Source organism: Panthera tigris, chromosome F2 (genome assembly GCF_018350195.1).
Source record: "Panthera tigris isolate Pti1 chromosome F2, P.tigris_Pti1_mat1.1, whole genome shotgun sequence".
NCBI classification, from domain to species: domain Eukaryota; kingdom Metazoa; phylum Chordata; class Mammalia; order Carnivora; family Felidae; genus Panthera; species Panthera tigris.
The window spans coordinates 24,667,574-24,684,995 of NC_056676.1; the positions used below are offsets into that span (position 1 = coordinate 24,667,574).

Sequence of the window (17,422 nt, forward strand, 5' to 3'; positions counted from 1 at the left end):
ATGCGCCCGTGGATACATGTGTGGATGACATTTTGTACTTTAAAACAGTCACCACAATTTCAGAATGTGATGGGCATTCCGAGTATCTGCGAACTAGAGATAGGACACTGGTCGAAAATAATACCTTACAACGGAGGTATTTACAGAAAACACAGTAAATAGATAATACGCTTTGCAGGCTGTATTTAACACATACGTAGCCCTTTTAAGCTTTTCAATTCAGAAATTAATTTGAAGGGTTGACTTTTTTTTTGCCATTTGTTTTGTCCTCGTGCATGTTATTTTGGTAATTATAGTTGTCTATTTTGTGGAAACAATGCATTATGAAAAATCCTCTGGAGGAAAAATGGATTGAAGATAAATTATTTCAAAAAGTGCGTGGCCATTGGGGATTATATAAACAAATCAAACTGGCCTTTGTTACTGTTACTTTACTTTTGTTATTAGAAAATTAATATCTGCCTAGATTTTCACCTTAATCACACTGCATGTCGTTATAGCCAAAAGGAGTGGAAGAGCCTGTCTTGGAGATTTTCCCGGGGAAATCCTGAGATCATTCATTATGAAGTGTACCGCGCAGGAGTGGCTCAGAGTAACCACGGTGCTATTCATGGCTAGAGCAATTCCAGCCATGGTAGTTCCTAATGCTACTTTATTGGAGAAACTTTTGGAAAAGTACATGGATGAGGATGGTGAGTGGTGGATGGCCAAGCAAAGAGGGAAAAGGGCCATCACAGACAATGACATGCAGAGTATCTTGGACCTTCATAATAAATTGCGAAGTCAGGTGTATCCAACAGCATCTAATATGCAGTATATGGTAAGGAAATTTTTCAAATGGTATGTACAAAAAATGTTTATTAATGCTTTCAGTCTTCCTGGTTAAATTACCTCATGCTAGTATTTAATCTTTACCATTTGTCTTGTATGAAATTAAAATTTTTCTTCAGGAGTATATTCCTCTGCATATTCTTTTACTAGATTCCTTTTATTCTAAGAGTGCTTTGAATTTCGGAGTAGACTTAAATACCTTTAGATGCAATGTTTCTACTAAAAGCTTCACATTCTACTCTTACTAGGAAGATTCCTATACTGACAATCCTGAACAGCTGATGCATTTGCTTTTAAGTGAGTTAGTAGAACAATTATTTCCTAATTCCTAACTGATGGAACTTTCTTATGAATGGTGGATCTGAAAAATCAAGGAAGAATAATCTGAAGCAGTTTTCCAGATTGTTGATAACTTTCCAAAGGGTCCATGCTTCTTACCAATATGTAAATAACAGTGTGAAGGGTATATTTCTGTGGTTGCTTTATGTTATGTGTGCTTTGGCAATGACTTTTTTTCTTCTTCTGGATTTATTTATGCACTTTGCACTTTGACAAGTGAAAACAAGCCTGGACAAAGAATTAAAAAAAAAATAAGTGACTTATCCTAAAAACCTCATTAATTTTTAGAATTAAGTACCAAGTTTAGGAATCAAACTTACTTTTAAAAAGCTATTAGTATATAACTCATTAGTGTAATACTCTATGCCTGAAATATTTAGAAAACTTTTCAAATATTTATTATACTAAAATTAGGAAGGTACTAGCAAAAATTGATAATAATCATTGGTGATGGCAATGCTTATGTAGGGTGCAGTTAATTTTAAAGCATTCTAGTTTTTCTTCTTTCTGCATTCACAATAGTGTTGAGGGGTATTTCCTATTTAGGCAGCTTTCATGATAGAAGTTCTAAGTTCACATTACCCATTACAAAATATAGCATTATATTATTTTAACTTTTGCCAGAAAAAAAAAATTTACCCTGAAGAAAGTAGGTAGCACTCAAGAGCACTCATTAGAGGTTAAGAATCAGGACCTGACAATCAGGTGGTCTGGGTTTAAAGTCTGGCACTTATAGTCACTAGCTGTGTGACTTAGGGCAACTTAATTTCTCTCTACTTCAGTTTTCTTATGTCCAGCATGCTCAGAGGGTTGTAAGGATTGACAACATAACCTATGTAAAGTTTAGCTCATTATCAGGCATATTGCAAGATCTCAGTAAGTGTTAGTATGACATATAGCTAATGTTATGTCTCCCCATACTGTTGCAGTAAAGTTCCTAAGAAAAGTCGTTAGCTCTTTGCAAAAAATCTGTGTAGGATATGACATGGTAATGTCTCACATGTCTGCTTTTTATGTATTTTAAACTGTCCAAAGTAAAAAATTCTAGGACTTCTTCATTTGTGAGCTTTCAAACAGAAAGAGCCAATTATGGAGCCTTTCCAAGGAGGCCGCCATATGCTTATTCCATGTGCATAGGTATTCCATTGCTTTGTATTTAAAATAAGGAAGAACTTGGGAGTTCAAACCCCCAAAAAGAAACCTGCGAATATTTGTGTGTGTTTTAAGTTATATGGAAATAATGAAAGAACAGTTCTGTAATCGTTTTCATGTCGGACTTCCAAAAAAAATAACTACCTATTGTATGATGTCTAGTCTGGGCTGTTTCTGTGAGTTTCTTTTTAGTTTCGCTGGTTTCATTCTATCCTTGAAATGCAGATGTAGAAACCAGCCAGGGTTTATGTTGTGTTGCCCTTAGATACTGTTAGCACTGGAACTGTGTCTTGGCCATTAACGGGCTGCAGAGGACTTCATTGTCCAACTGTAATACTGGAAAACATTTTCTAGAATACACATTTAAGGGAAGTTTAAAAGAACAATACTACTTTATTTGAAATGTTGTTGACTTATGTAGTACATAGCAGTATAAGTACACATTTGATCAACTTTGTGAGAATATAATTTATTCAAATACTTATTTAAAGTGTATTTATTCTGAGAAAGCAAAATTAAAGTTTGGCTTAAAGATCTGCTTCCTGTAAAATCTGCAGTACCCTCTAGGTGCCACTGCTTTGTCTATTTGTATGCCATATGTCATATCACATTAAAAATGTGAATAGCCGGTTACCTTACTTATACTTGGTGCCTATTTTAGCCTACTCTTTGTCCTTGAACCTATGGCAGTCAAGCCACATCCACCTTTATTAACATCCCATCCCTACCCCTGTTCTTATCCTCATTTAATAGGTTTAAAAATGGACTCTGGAAAGCCACATCTGCCCTTGAAGAGCTTATAGACTGATTGAGGAGAAGAGTAGACACATTTGAAAATGTTAAATAAACAAGGACACAAAATTCAATGCTCTAGTGTGTGAATAATGTCAAGAGAGTACAGAATAATGGAATATTCCTAATGGTGGGAGTTAATCAGTGGGGAAGATGGGTTTTATGGTGTTCCTGGAAGGTGGTCAGGACCCTGGATTGTGGCAAAGAGGGGAGGGCATATCTCAACTAGAGGAAGAGAAACAGACAGATGCTAGATCCAGGGAAATTTCTGGAAGAAAAGCAGGTGGAAGAAAGCACAGAACTGTGGCAGAATCAGTAAGGGCAGAGATGAATTATTGATTATAGAAACCAGTGATGCTTGGAAAGCCTCCATAATTGGCTATTTGAAAGCTCACATATAAGAAGTCATACAATTTTTTACTTTAGACACTTTACAGAGAGATATTACCCACATTTAATTTAGGGTAAATTGAAAAACTAGAGCTTTTAGGTAATCAAATTAAACTGTTGCTGAAGAGACAATGGATTTTAAAGGGAAAAATAGTAGCCACGCACCTAAATAGCAGCAAGTTCACATTTGCCTCTGCTACTCGCTGGTATGTGAGCTCTGACAGTCAGCAACCACTCTGGGCATTGCTTTTCTCAGTAGTGGAATTGATGTAAAGAGGAGCCTGGGTGGCTCAGTCAGTTGAGCATCTGACTTTGGCTCAGGTCATGATCTCATGGTTTGTGGGTTCAGGCCCCACCTTGGGTTCTGTGATGATAGCTCAGAGCCTGGAGCCTGTTTCGGATTCTGTGTCTCTCTCTGCCCTTCCCCCCCTCTTTCTCTTAAAAATAAATAAACATAAAAAAATTTTTAAATATTGATGTAAAGAATAAAAACACAAGCTGTAATGAGATAAGACATTTGATACTGTTGTGCATACTCTTTTCAAGCCTTTCCTTTCCATGGGTTTTAACCTCATCATTTGGTTCTTTTACGTTTCTGGTTATATTATCAACATGTTCTTGTTTCCTGCTGGTCTCATAAAACTTTGTTTCTCAGGTTTTTCCTTTTGGCTGTCTCTCTTCCTGCTGGACATTATACTACTTTGGCTTAAAAACTTTTTTTTAAGTTTATTTATTTATTTTTTTTTTTTAGAGAGAGAGCGTGCACAGGTGAGCAGGGGAGGAGTAGAGAGAGGGAGAGAGAGAATCCCAAAAAGGCTCAGCACTGTCATTCTAGAGCCTGATGCAGGACTCACGAACTGTGAGACCATGACCTGAGCTGAAATCAAGACTCACAGACTTAACCACTTACCTGACTGAGCCACCCAGGCACTTCCTTACTCCTTTGACTTTAAATACCGTGCGTATATTGATGGTGTCTAGTCCATAGCATAGTGTATATCTCTATCTAACCATCATCTCTTTGAGCTTCATTTACATTATTTCCTTCTGCTTTCTGAGTCGTCTCCGTGTGGTGTTACTCCACAGCTACTTCAAGCTTCAGATGTCTGAAAAGAAAATGAACTGCCTTACCTTTTTCCCTCCACCTTTGCCTGTGATCCTGCTTCCTTTCCTGGATTCTTTCTTAGTGGAACTCATTAACACCTGCTTAGTCCTCTGTCAACAAAACAAAATACTCCACAAAATGGAAGATTAAGCCCATTCCCAACTCTTGCCATGCTCCCATTTTTTCTCCCCATTTTAACATAACATATACATGCAAACATGAATACACAATTACTTGCCAAATTCTGTAGATTCTGTCTCAGAAATGTCTTTTGAATTCATCTCTTCCGTTTCATGCTAACCTTTGCTCATTATCTCACCTTTAGATTGGTACCACACCTTCTCACCCAACAGACTCTACCAGTCTGTTCCTACTTTATTTTGACTTTAGTCCACCTTCCTCACTGTCACTAAATCTTTTTATTCCAACAAATCTGTGGTGGTTACTTAGCTGCACAAAACTTCTGTTAACTTCTGTTAACTTCTGGACGCTCAAAAGTTCAAGTTCACCTTGATAAATGTATAAAATGAGGCACATCCTGTCAATTCTGCCCCATGGCCCTCAACTCCCTTGTATATATCTGACTCTGTGTTCACATTGAACTATTCACTGTTCTTAAAGGTGGTTGTGCTTCCTCATGTTTCTGTGCCTCTTTACTCATTGATTTCTTCTGAGCCCAGAATGTCTGTGCATCCTATCTCCTCATGACAATCTCTCACTCAAGACTAAGTTCAAATGTTGTCCTTCTGCAAAGCTTTCTCTTGTACACCTATTCCTCTGCCCTACTCCTTCTGTGCTCCTAAAATATTTTATTCAAACCTGTTTGTAGTATTAAAATTTTGTTGCAGTTAATATTCACATGTATGATTTCTAAGACTAAAATCCTTGAAGGTAAGCATCAGTCCTTATTTATGTTTATGGCCCTGTGCCTGATGCACAGAAGTACTCAGTAAATATTTGCTGATTGAATATTGTTGGTTGTTCAATAAATGTGTGTTGAATAACAGGATGGATAGAAGAATAGGTAAGATTATATATAAGTATGAAATATAAGGACAGGCAAAAAAGAGGAACTAAAATAATAAAAGTTCTGAGAGGAAGGATATCAACAACACTGGAGATAGTGACATAGAAAATGGAAATACTAGAGATGAAGGATTAAATGTTTCAGATAATTCAATATTTAAAATACGGTATACTAAAGACTATCCTGTAATATAGAGCTACTGAGATAGTAATAAATATATTCAAATGTTCTGAAATTCAAGTAAATGGGTATTTACCTCTTGCTATAAATTTTTAACATGAGCCTCTGAAACATTATAGAGTGACTGAAATCCCAAATAGTTCACTGTGATGTGAAGCGTACCTAACTCTAGAATGTACTTTAGCAACCAAGAAATTTTACCTAAAAAAGGACACATGGGCCAATTATATAAGCTGTTCTCTCACTAAGATAAGTATTTCCACATCTTTTAGGGAACTGTTGAAAGACATTCTGCTGGGAGGGTTGATGGCTGTGCCTGTTTGCTGTCACCTCACATATGGGCAAAACTGTGGGTACACCTTGGCATTGCACTTTTCCAAATGTAGAACAAAATGCATCTGGATACCTTTCCTTCTGGTAGGCAACCAGAGGTTCGCTGAGCCAAACAACCAGCAGTCCTTTTGGCCCATGGTGCATGTTGCAATGACTTGGTTCCAGCTTGTCACTTAGAGTCTTTCTAAGGCCATGTTTAACATGGAAGTCAAGTTTTGTTGTTATTGTTCTTGTTTTTTCCTATATTCCAGTATAGCACATGATCCCAGAAACTAGATATGAGTCAACCTAGTTTGCCATATTTTTAATATAGGACAGAATGTACACAGATCAGCTTTTTTTTTTTTTTTTTAGTCTGGGTTCTGCCCTATTTCTGTCTGTAGCCTGAATCCATGCCTGAAATAGTGATCTTTGTCTTGTGAGTTGCTGTTTACTCTCATAAATCCATATTTTCTTACGTTATTTTCCACCTGCTACATATACTCGGAATAAATGCAGATAACGAAATGATGGCTTCATAAGTCATTTGGCCAAAAGCCCATGTTTACACATTTTTTATCTTGCTGAAAGTGGGAGGAATTCACATCAATTAAGATTTTGTTACAACTCTTGATTCCCCAAATGGTAATTTTTCTCTCTGTATATTGATACTTGCTTGGTAATTTTCAAAAAGTAAATGTTTTCACCTTTTATTGACATGCAGTATAATCTACATTCACTTAAAAGTGCATGAAATATCTTTCTTAGTTCAAAGAATGTTATAATTATTTAAAGTTAAGATGTTTTATTCTGTATTTAAAATAGATTATTTAATTTTCCTAAAGTGTTTTTACTTTATCTTAATAATATTGTTTAGATAGAATAAAGTTATGTTTTATTTTCAGTATCTTACTCTATGGAAGTTAAAAATTTACAAAACCTTAATTTGAATAGATAGTTGTTGTTTTTTAAAGATATTAGCACTTGAAATTAATGTATTTTTCTTTTCAGAAGTTGCATTGTAAGTGGCAATACCCATAGGAAGAAAGTGACATTACAGCCCAGTTTTATAGAATTTAGTAATTACCTTGGAGTTCTAGGAGATTAAAGATACCTCCTAAATGTTAGCAGCAAGTCAAGGGTCTTAGAAAGGAAAGAGAAGATAAGTAGTTTCAGTAGGAGAATGGAACACTCAAAGCCAGAAAAATGCCATATTTTGAAATTGTTGTTGTTATTTATTCCTTCAATCAGCAGGTATTGGAGGTTACAATTATGGCAGGCACCATCTAGGGCCCAGTGGTAACCACAACAAATATTCTTCCTTGCCTAGAATAGGTATGAAGACCCTGAATCTCCAAATTCAACAAAGGGCCCATGTGGTTGACACAGAGTGAAGGGCGGGAGGTGGGGATGTGGGGGTAGGGGGGATGTAATGTAGGAAATGAGATAAGGACAGGTAAAAATCATTTTAAAAACTCACTTTCAGTCTGAGTGGTAAGAAGCCATTTTGAACTGTTTGAACAGAGGAATGGTATGATCTTCTACTTATCCAGAATCCTCTGGCTTTGTTGAGAACAGAAGTTAGATGGTGGGAGGTGGGGCAAAAGTGTGAGCAGGGAGATGAAGCTATTGGAATAATCCATCTAACACTAGGAATAGGTTGGTAGCCATGAAGGTGATGAGAGGTGACAAGAGTGTGAACACACACTAAAACCCCTTTGTAATCATAACATCAGTCTTGAAATTTTCAAGGAAGCCTTGTTGCAAGACTAATGAAATTGCCTTGGTGAGCCAGGCAGCAGCAGGCTGGGAGTTTCAGCATCAGGTGCAATTTTGAAATCCACTCAATCCCTGGCTATGGTTTTTTGAAAACTGGTGGCAGTTTCCATTCTGGTTTGAAGATCAATGGGGAAGATTCTATATCGTTCAACTGATAGTGGCTTCCACAATGGTTTTAGAGATCTCAGAAATGACTCAGTTACTGGATACACATTTTGCCAACCATATTCCAATAGATCAGAGGAGATGGAACCAATCTCTGCCTCCCTGCTTTACAGGGTAAGAATGCCTGCTGTTTTCCCATGTGTTTTGCTCTCCTGTCCCACTTGCCTAAAAACCAGTCTACCTCTCACTCCCTCCATAAACGACAGAGGATGAGAATTTTAGCATGAGAAGCAGAACAGGACAGTGGTCCAGTTCCTGTCCAGTAGTCACCAGTTTCCCTATCATGGGGTATGTCATTAGGATTTTATTTCATTTTGGAGTTAACAGATTTTGGATGTGGTGTATAGCTGTACAGAGTTTGCCTGATGAACTGGAAATACTGGAGTTACCGTATTTTTAAGATAAGAATGTACACAGATCAGGTCTTTTTGTAAAAAAAAATTTTTTGTAATGTTTATATTTGACAGAGAGAGAGAGAGACAGAGTGCTAGCAGGGGAGGGGCAGAGAGAGAGAGGGAGACACGGAATCCGAAGCAGGCTCCAGGCTCTAGCTGTCAGCACAGAGCTCGATGTGGGGCTCAAATTCACAAATTGTGACATCGTGACCTGAGCCTAAGTAAGATGCTTAACCAACCCAGCCACCCTGTGCCCCGACAGATCAGCTTTTGGTAGAGAAAGCTGGAGCTCAATTTTGGACATATTAAACATTTAGCTTAAATATCCAAGTGAATTTGTCAAGAATGCAATTAGACACATGTGGTGTAGGCTAATCTGGAACATGAAGTTAACACTTGTCAGCATTTAGATGGTATTTAAAGCCGTGAAAAGAAATGAGATCATCAAGGAAGTTAGTATAGGTAGAGATGTTTGAGATATGAGCCCTTGAGACACTTTACAGTGTAGAGGTAGAAAGGTGAGGAGAAACAACAAAGGGAATTGAAAATTAGGAAAAAACAGTAACAACAACAACAACAACAACAAAACAGGGAGCATGATGTCCTGGAAGCCAGAAATGCTGATCAGCTCTATTAGATACCACTTATAAAGATAAGTAAAATGAGGACTCTTGAGTTTAACAACATGGACACCACACTGAAGGTGTGATAAAATAGTCTAGGTGAAGTCCCAGTGGTCCAAGGGTAGTTGGGCAGAATAGAATGAAAAAATGAACATGCTTGTTCATTTACTTATTTGTCAAACATGTATGTTCCATGTTCTGTGGGCCAGGTAGTATCTGCAGTCTTAACCATTTTCTAACCCAAATTTTTCAACTTAGTTTTAGAAGATGTAATTCAATTAGGGAACATATCCCAAATTTATAATGATGGTCAATAGGAGAATGCAGTTTCTTTGCATAATTATTTTTTTGCAATTACTGTTACTGAATGCCTTCATTAAAAACAAAATAATTATCTAATAATTCATAAACACAAGCGAGTGACATTTAGTTCAAGAACATTCTTTGCTATTGTTCAGCTGTGTTCTCTCACACACAGTACTTTTAAGAACTTATACAAACAAATAATTATACATGATTTAAAATTTAAATTCTCATATTTTAATGATTTTTTACTAATTCAATTAAAGCCAAATATTTACTAAACTGACATAAATATGTCTTATATATTATTGTGTGTAATATATACATATATATAATGTCTAGTTCATTGGAAGAAAATGTACAAATTCAAGTGGTAATGAATTGTCTGGTGAAGGTATTATAATAAGTATGTTTAAGTAACCCTTTCCTTATCCTCTCTCTCTGTCCCTCCCCCATTCATGCGCGTGCTCTCTCTCTCTCTCTCTCAAAAACATAAAAAATTTAAGGAACCCTTTCCTTATTTTCCTATATATGTGTTGCCTTCAAAATTTTAAGAAGTTACAGAAAAGCTGTTATAATTGATTAAACCAATTTGTTATTGATAAATTTGTGTTTGAGAAAGCATTTAATTCAACAAATACTGATTGAACATTTTTATGCCTGGCACTGTTCTTGATGCTGGAGAATATATCAGTGTATAAAATGTTCAACAAATTAATGAAAATAAGGGGAATGAGACCGTAGGGAATGATAGAAGTGGAGCTGATCCCACCTATCGGGTAGTTGGGGCAGACTTCTCTGAGTTGGTGGCTTTAGAGCTGAGAGCTAAGTTACAAGAAGAAGTCAGCTAAACAAAAATACAGAGATCTGGGCAAAAGGAATGCCAGACACAAAGTCTCTAAGTCAGAAATGAAGTGGGGGTCACAAAGAAGGCTAGTGTGACTGAATTTTATTTAGTGATGAGGAAAGTGTTAGAAAATGAAGTAGACTTATAAGCGTGGGCCAGAAGTCCTTTTGGGTTATAGGTGAGGAGAAACTTGGATTTTATTCTGAGTGAAATCCACTGGAAAATTTCTTGCAAAGGATTGACCTGGTCAGTTTCCAGTTTCAAAAATTATTCTGACTTCATTATGGAGAATGGTCCGCAGGAGAGCTAAGGTTGAAAGCAGAGAGACAGAAAGCCATTGCTATATTCTGAATGTGAGATGATGGTGACTGGGACCAGGGGGATAAGTGGTAAAGATGGAGAGCAGTGGGTTGTTTCAGGATATGATTTGACGCCATTGCTGAAGGTTTGGTTGATAGCTTTAATGTGAGGGTGAAGGATACAGAGGAATCTGAGTTGTTATTAGGTTTTTCCTAAGCAGGTTGGTAGATAGACAATTTTGAAATCAGTCATCAGGAAATTAAGGATAGCAAGTATTTTTCATGGAAAAGCAATTAGGTACGATTTGGGGAATAGGAATAAAGGTGCTTTAGTCCAGCACTGCTCAGACTTTAATGTGCATATGAATCCCCTGGACATCTTGTTAAAATACAGATTTTGAGTTAGTAAGTCTGTGTGGGCCTCAGTATTCTGCAAGCTCCCAGGTGATGTGGCAGCACTGTCTGGGAATAGACTTTAGGCTCCCTGGAGGACTTGAAACTTCAAATAGACTTTGGGCTCTCTGGAGGACATGAAATATTGACTCTGGAATTCACATTCTTTATTTTTCCCCTCCTCAACTATCATTCACCTTCTCCATTTTTAGAAGGTAGCAGCTGTAACTACTAATGCCAGACAACAGAAATTCCTTTTCACTCTTTTAAGAAGTGTTAAGAAACCAAAAAGGTGAAGACATTTGAATGATAAAATCCCCAATGCCTAATGTTTAAGTCAGTCTAATTGGAGGAGAAATGGAAAATGAAATCTTAAAATCAGTCAATGGCACGGTTCTGCAGGATAGTGAAAAGTGAGATGCAGTCAATGACAGAATAAACAATAAAGGCCATAGGAGTGAAGATGGAGGAAGCAGAATTTCAAACTGGGCAAGTATGGAGGGGCAACTAGATAAGACCCAGGAATGAACATGAGAGTTCTGTTCAGAGACTTCCCCACGTGTGTGTGTTACCTCAGACAATAGACAATAATCCTGCAAATGGGGCAAGCCAATCAAGGTGTTGGGAGAAAAACATAAAACTGTTATCTTATATTTCCTCCAGACATGGCAAATCCATACCTGAAATACCGAGTGGCTGTATATAGTGAGACCGGATGTTGTCCAGAAAAGGGATACCAAAGTTCTAGAGGTGTTGGGAGAGCCGTAGCTCTGGATTGAGATGGAATAAGAGCATCAGGACTCCTGCCTACAAAGAAAGGGCAAGAGTTCACCAAGTGTTCTGTGAACACAGAAAACTAAACAAATAAAAAGCATCAGTATTTCACAGGAGCACCTGTGCCATGATTCCATATACCTTGGGTTTTTTGATGTTTTTTTCCAGATCTTGCCAAGCCTGCTTACCTTTGCACATGTTAGAATGCTTTCCTTGTTTTCTCTGTAATGAATTTCTTCTCTTAAGAATCTGTTTTTGTCTAAACCCTCCATACAGAGGCGCACTCCCACTCACTTCCCTGGCTTCCATAGCATTTCATATTTGCCTGTGCCCCTGGTGTTTGCATCCTGTCTCTTTCTCTGACTTTCCATTCCTTTATGAGAAGGGGCTGTGCTTTAGTAATTTTTGCATTCCCCAGCTAAGTGGCTAACAGATGCTTTAATTTGAATTTGAAATTTGCAATTCTACTTCCTCCATCTTCACTCCTCTGGCCTTTATTGTTTATTCTGTCATTGCACCTCACTTTTCACTATCCTGCAGAACTGTGCCATTGACTGATTTTAAGATTTCATTTTCCATTTCTCCTCCAATTAGACTGAATTAAACATTAGGTATTGGGGATGACAGATGGTAGTTGGAAGGGGAAAAAATGGAATGAATAAATGAAAAATGAAAAGATGACTAGATTTTCACCAATAATTTTAAAATGGGTGCATGCAAAATAATTTGAGTATTTCTGTTCTGATGACAAAATGCTCTTAAAAATTGCAAAAGCATTCTTTTCAGTGAAGTATAGTGTTACATTTTACTTAATTTTATATATTGGTTAGGTAATTTTTTTGCATTTTGCTTAGGTAAAATCATTCTTTAATAATTATGACAGGTGGCTAATTTAGCATTGGATTTCAGTGTTAAAATGGCTTATGTCTCCTGAAGTGAGGATGTCTAGATCCCTCAGTAAGTAGGGAGACTCAGGAGATACAGGGATCAGAATACTATGGCTTTTGCTGGAGAACTGCTTCTAAAATGTCAATCACAATGTGGTAAAAAGTACAAATTAATATATTTTAAAGTGCATATAAGTCTTAAAGAATTTCAGAAAAAGCAATAATCAGGAAAGGCTTCTTAGAAGAGGTATGTTTTGAAATAGTATGTGGAAGAAGTTTTAGTTATTGTATGGTGGGGAGTCTGGAAGAGCATTTGGGTGATGAGAACCTTCTGAGTAAAGGGGTTGATATGAAAATATGTGTACAGTTGATTTGAAGGCAAGGACATGGAAGCCACAATCTGAGAACTGATCTAAGCCTCTATTATGGAGATATTTGGGACATATTTTTTCTATATATGATGAAAAGAACCTTTTCAAATGCATATCATGACAGACTGGAGCAGCCTAACCTTATTCATCTTTGTATCCAAATCTAAAAGGAAAAAAAATAAGAAATACATCCTTTGACATAATTTGACAACATTTGTTTGATTTTTATAAGTGAAACTTATTACAATGGATTTCTAAGCTTAGTGTTTATGAACACTTTTTAAATTAATCCTGTGTGTATTTATCTGTGTGTATCCTATATATATATAATCTTACCTAAACTTTGGAGGTACTTGGGAGCTTCAGTGGAAATAACATCTTAGAAATGTATTCAGGGTGCCTGGGTGGTTCTGTCAGTTGAGCGTTTGGCTTCGGCTCAGGTCATGATCTCACAGCTTGCGAGTTCAAGCCCTGAGCGAGCCCCATGTCCAGATCTGTGCTGACAGCTCAGAGCCTGGATCCTGCTTCAGATTCTGTGTCTCCCTCTCTCTCTGCCCCCTCCCCTCTCCCACTCTGTCTCTGTCTCTCTCTCAAAAAGAAATAAACATTAACAAAATTTTAAAAAAGAAATTTAATAGAAACAAAGGTCTTAAGTTCAAAAGTTTATTGCTAATGGACTCAAAACAAAACTAGGAATAACTTACTTATATGTATAATTAATAGTCTGTTAAATTTGAATTATAAGATTATTGACTTTTTCATTGGGACTTTAGGTGGCAATAATTATCTTGTTTTTCAGTTACTCAGAATCTTGGATTTGAATTTCTTCCTTAGTCACATAAATATCAGCAATGTTCGCTTGAAAGGCTATGTGAATCACACCAAATTAAGCAGATCCTTAAAGGAACAGGGAGAAAGAGAACATTTATTAAGATCTAATATGGTAGGCAGTTAGCTGATATAAATTCTGTGAGATATTTTTATTCTCAAATATTATTATTTAGCAGGAAGCAATGCCACAAAAACAAGAGTTCACCAGAAAAAGTCATGGGGCTATATTCAGAGTTGTGGACAGGGCTAAGGTGAGCCATAAGGGACCAGGATTGAATGGCGATGTCACACCCAGGTGAGGACTGGCGTCTGGAAGTAGAGCTGTGTGACAGGACACTGTTGCCATCAGAATGAGGCAGAGGGTTCAAAGGAGATGAGTAGGGTTGGTGAGGGGGTAATGCATACTTAAATACACCTCCCACCTTCTGACTTCCTGTTCATGTCTTCCATTAGCCAAATCCAGTTGGAATCCAGGGGCAAGAGAACCTAACCTAAAGTAAGTTAATGTGTAGAACTGAGTCTTTTGAGACATAGAGAATGGTACTTAGGGACTGAGAATGGCTTTGTGGAAACAAATGAAGAATATTTAACATAATATTCTTTCTCAGATTTTCAAATAAGGACCTTTGTAAACCATATTTCTTAGAATCATCATCTTAGTCATTGTTAATTATTGAAGAAGACAGACCTAAAGGCATATTCCTAAAGGGCACCTGAAAACCTGATTGCTGTGGTTATTAACTTCCCTTGAGTTTCCTAGCAGCCAAGGAAAATGGGAAACCATATTTACATAGCTCCTATTGACTTCTTGGAAGCATAACAGTTTATCATTCTTGAGATGGGAATTAGTGAAAAGTTAACACAGAATTCTCACTATAGGAACAATGAGCAACTTACTATAGCAGTTTCATTAAAACTATGTAAACATATTCTTTTAAATGTTTCCTATATTAGCATTTGGTTTAAATTGAAGGTACACTGTTAAATTATAGGCTTAGGTTTCTATGTGTCCATCAGCTTTTTATTTTCCTGGTTTGCCTAAGTGTTTTATTTGTTAATCCATCTCTTTCTTTCTGAAAACTAGAAAAGCATCCCTAAATATAATACATAAAAGCAATTAATATCTTATTTACTTTCAAAACCCAAGTTATATTCAAATAGTGAAATACAAAATATAAACTATGGGAATGCCAGCTGGTGCAGCCACTCTGGAAAACAGTATGGAGGTTCCTCAAAAAACGAAAAATAGAACTACCCTATGACCCAGCATGCACTACTAGGCATTTATCCATGGGATACAGGTGTGCTGTTTCGAAGGGACACATGCACCCCTATGTTTATAACAGCACTACCAACAATAGCCAAAGTATGGAAAGAGCCCAAATGTCCATCGATGGATGAATAAAGAAAATGTGGTATGTGTATATACGTGCACACACACACACACACACACACACACACACACACAATGGAGTATTACTCGGCAATCGAAAAGAATGAAATCTTGCCATTTGCCACTACTTGGATGGAACTGGAGGGTATTATGCTAAGTGAAATTAGAGAAAAACAAAAATCATATTGCTTCACTCATATGAGGACTTTAAGAGATAAAACAGATGAACATAAGGGAAGGGAAACAAAAATAATATAAACACAGGGAGGGGGACAAAACAGAAGAGGCTCAAAAATATGGAGAACAAACTGAGGGTTTTGGGAGGGGGGATGGGCTAAATGGGTAAGGGGCACTGAGGAATCTACTCTGAAATCATTGTTGCACTATATGCTAACTAATTTGGATGTACATTTTAAAAAATAAAAAATAAAACAGGTTACAATAATAAAAAAATGTTAGATTTAATTTCCTAAATCAGGTACCAAATTTAGAGGCCACTAGGGTAGGAGTCAGACCCAGCAATTGTCTTGTTTATTCTTGTTCATCCTCATAAACATAGACTGTTGTGAAGGAAGTTTGAAAAGAGTTAAGTAATAAAAAGTTACTGCCTGATGTAAAAAAAAAAATATAAACTAATGCGTAAGTAGATACTATAGGGTGATTTATTATGAGAGTTTATATTTCCTATCATATATTTTTCTAGGCTTGACTCATTGATCAATCTTGCATTTCTCTAAACTTAATGAGCTATAAATAAACTAAAACACAGGTGTTAATTCTTACAAATTTATCCATTGCCATAAATCAAGGCTTATATAAGTGACGGATGGTACTTTTTCAGATACTAAAAGATTTCTTTAAATAATGAAGTCTCCTCAAACATCTAGAACATGGTCTTGAAGATTATTAACTACTCCTCTCTTAAATGACTAAAAATAAGGAAGGCATCACAGCCTTGGATTAATCACAAAGTCAGTACAAAGGTATGATATTTACAAAGCATAGGTACATTATGAATACCCTTCCGTCTGAGTTTATATCACACATGTATGTTTGAGGCAGAGAACTTAGGTCCTGGATCTTCGATCTCAGTTAGTGTCCCGTTCCCATGCCAGCTATGAGACAAGAGATAATTGATGGGTCCATACTGGCAATGCATAATATGCCATATTTTATATTAGGTGTCATGGAAAACACACACAAAAGTGTGAAGCAAAGTTTTTATTTCAAATTCTAGTTTGGGAATTAAGACTCAAAACAATGGAGACAGATCAAGGGGAATATATAGTAATTGGTAAATTGCATGCTTAAGAAGGTTCAGAGAAGTGTGTGATAAATGGAGTATCATAGTTGGAATGACTTCCAAACAGGGAGAGACTATGAACAGGACTTTGGTGAAAGGATTAAGTTTGAGTAACTAAGTAGGAGAGCAGAGAAAGAGCAGTTCCTTTTGGGGAAAATATCTAATGGATTCAGTTGGCCAAGAAACTAGACAAGTGCTAGAAGCTTGCAACTCTGAGTGTGGTTATTCATTGTGTGGTCCTAGCACCAGGTCTTAGAAAATAGCTTAGAGTTGTCTCCTAACGTACAAAATTGGAATCTGCATTTTATTTATTTATTTATTTATTTATTTATTTATTTATTTATTTATTTATTTTAACGTTTATTTTTGAGAGAGACAGACGGAGCGCAAGCGGGAGAGGGACAGAGAGGGGGAGACACAGAATCTGAAGCAGGCTCCAGGCTCTGAGCTGTCAGCAAAGAGCCCAACACAGGGCTCAAACCCACAAGCTGAGAGATCATGACCTGAGCCCAAGTAGGCCTCTTAACCTACTGAGCCACCCAGGTGCCCCTGGAATCTGCATTTTAAAAAGTTCTTCTGGTGATTTACAAGCTCTTTAAAGTTTCAGAGAGTCACTGTTGAGGGTCCCTCTTGAATAGGGGGTAGGATATAAGTGATATAGTTAAGTTATGGCTGGACTGGGAGGGCCTTGGCAGTGAGATGAGATGAGATAAATCAGTAGATGTTTTGTAGAAATACAAGGATTGTGTCAAGTTAATGGCTCTGCTGTCTCACCAGGACAATCTCCCCTGCATCATGCATTCAGTCTCTCTGTATAATAGCGAAATTATGTGTTTAATTGAAATCTTCATGTGTGTTTTTCCATATGTTAAATTTCCATTTAAAAAATATTTCAGTTTTAATGAAGTGAAGAGGCAGATCCCTAAATTAC

The 17,422-nt window shown here is 36.8% G+C and overlaps 1 protein-coding gene across 2 annotated transcripts in view; it reads left to right on the top strand.

The window, feature by feature from the left end:
- Nucleotides 1-17,422, top strand: part of CRISPLD1 (cysteine rich secretory protein LCCL domain containing 1) — a 68,388-nt gene that overhangs the window by 21,108 nt on the left and 29,858 nt on the right. For both annotated transcript variants that reach the window (XM_042973545.1, XM_007080348.2), the window contains exon 2: nucleotides 501-820. In XM_042973545.1, the coding sequence (XP_042829479.1) occupies nucleotides 563-820 (258 nt within the window). In that variant the 5' untranslated portion in view covers nucleotides 501-562. The remainder of the gene's footprint in view (nucleotides 1-500; nucleotides 821-17,422) is intronic.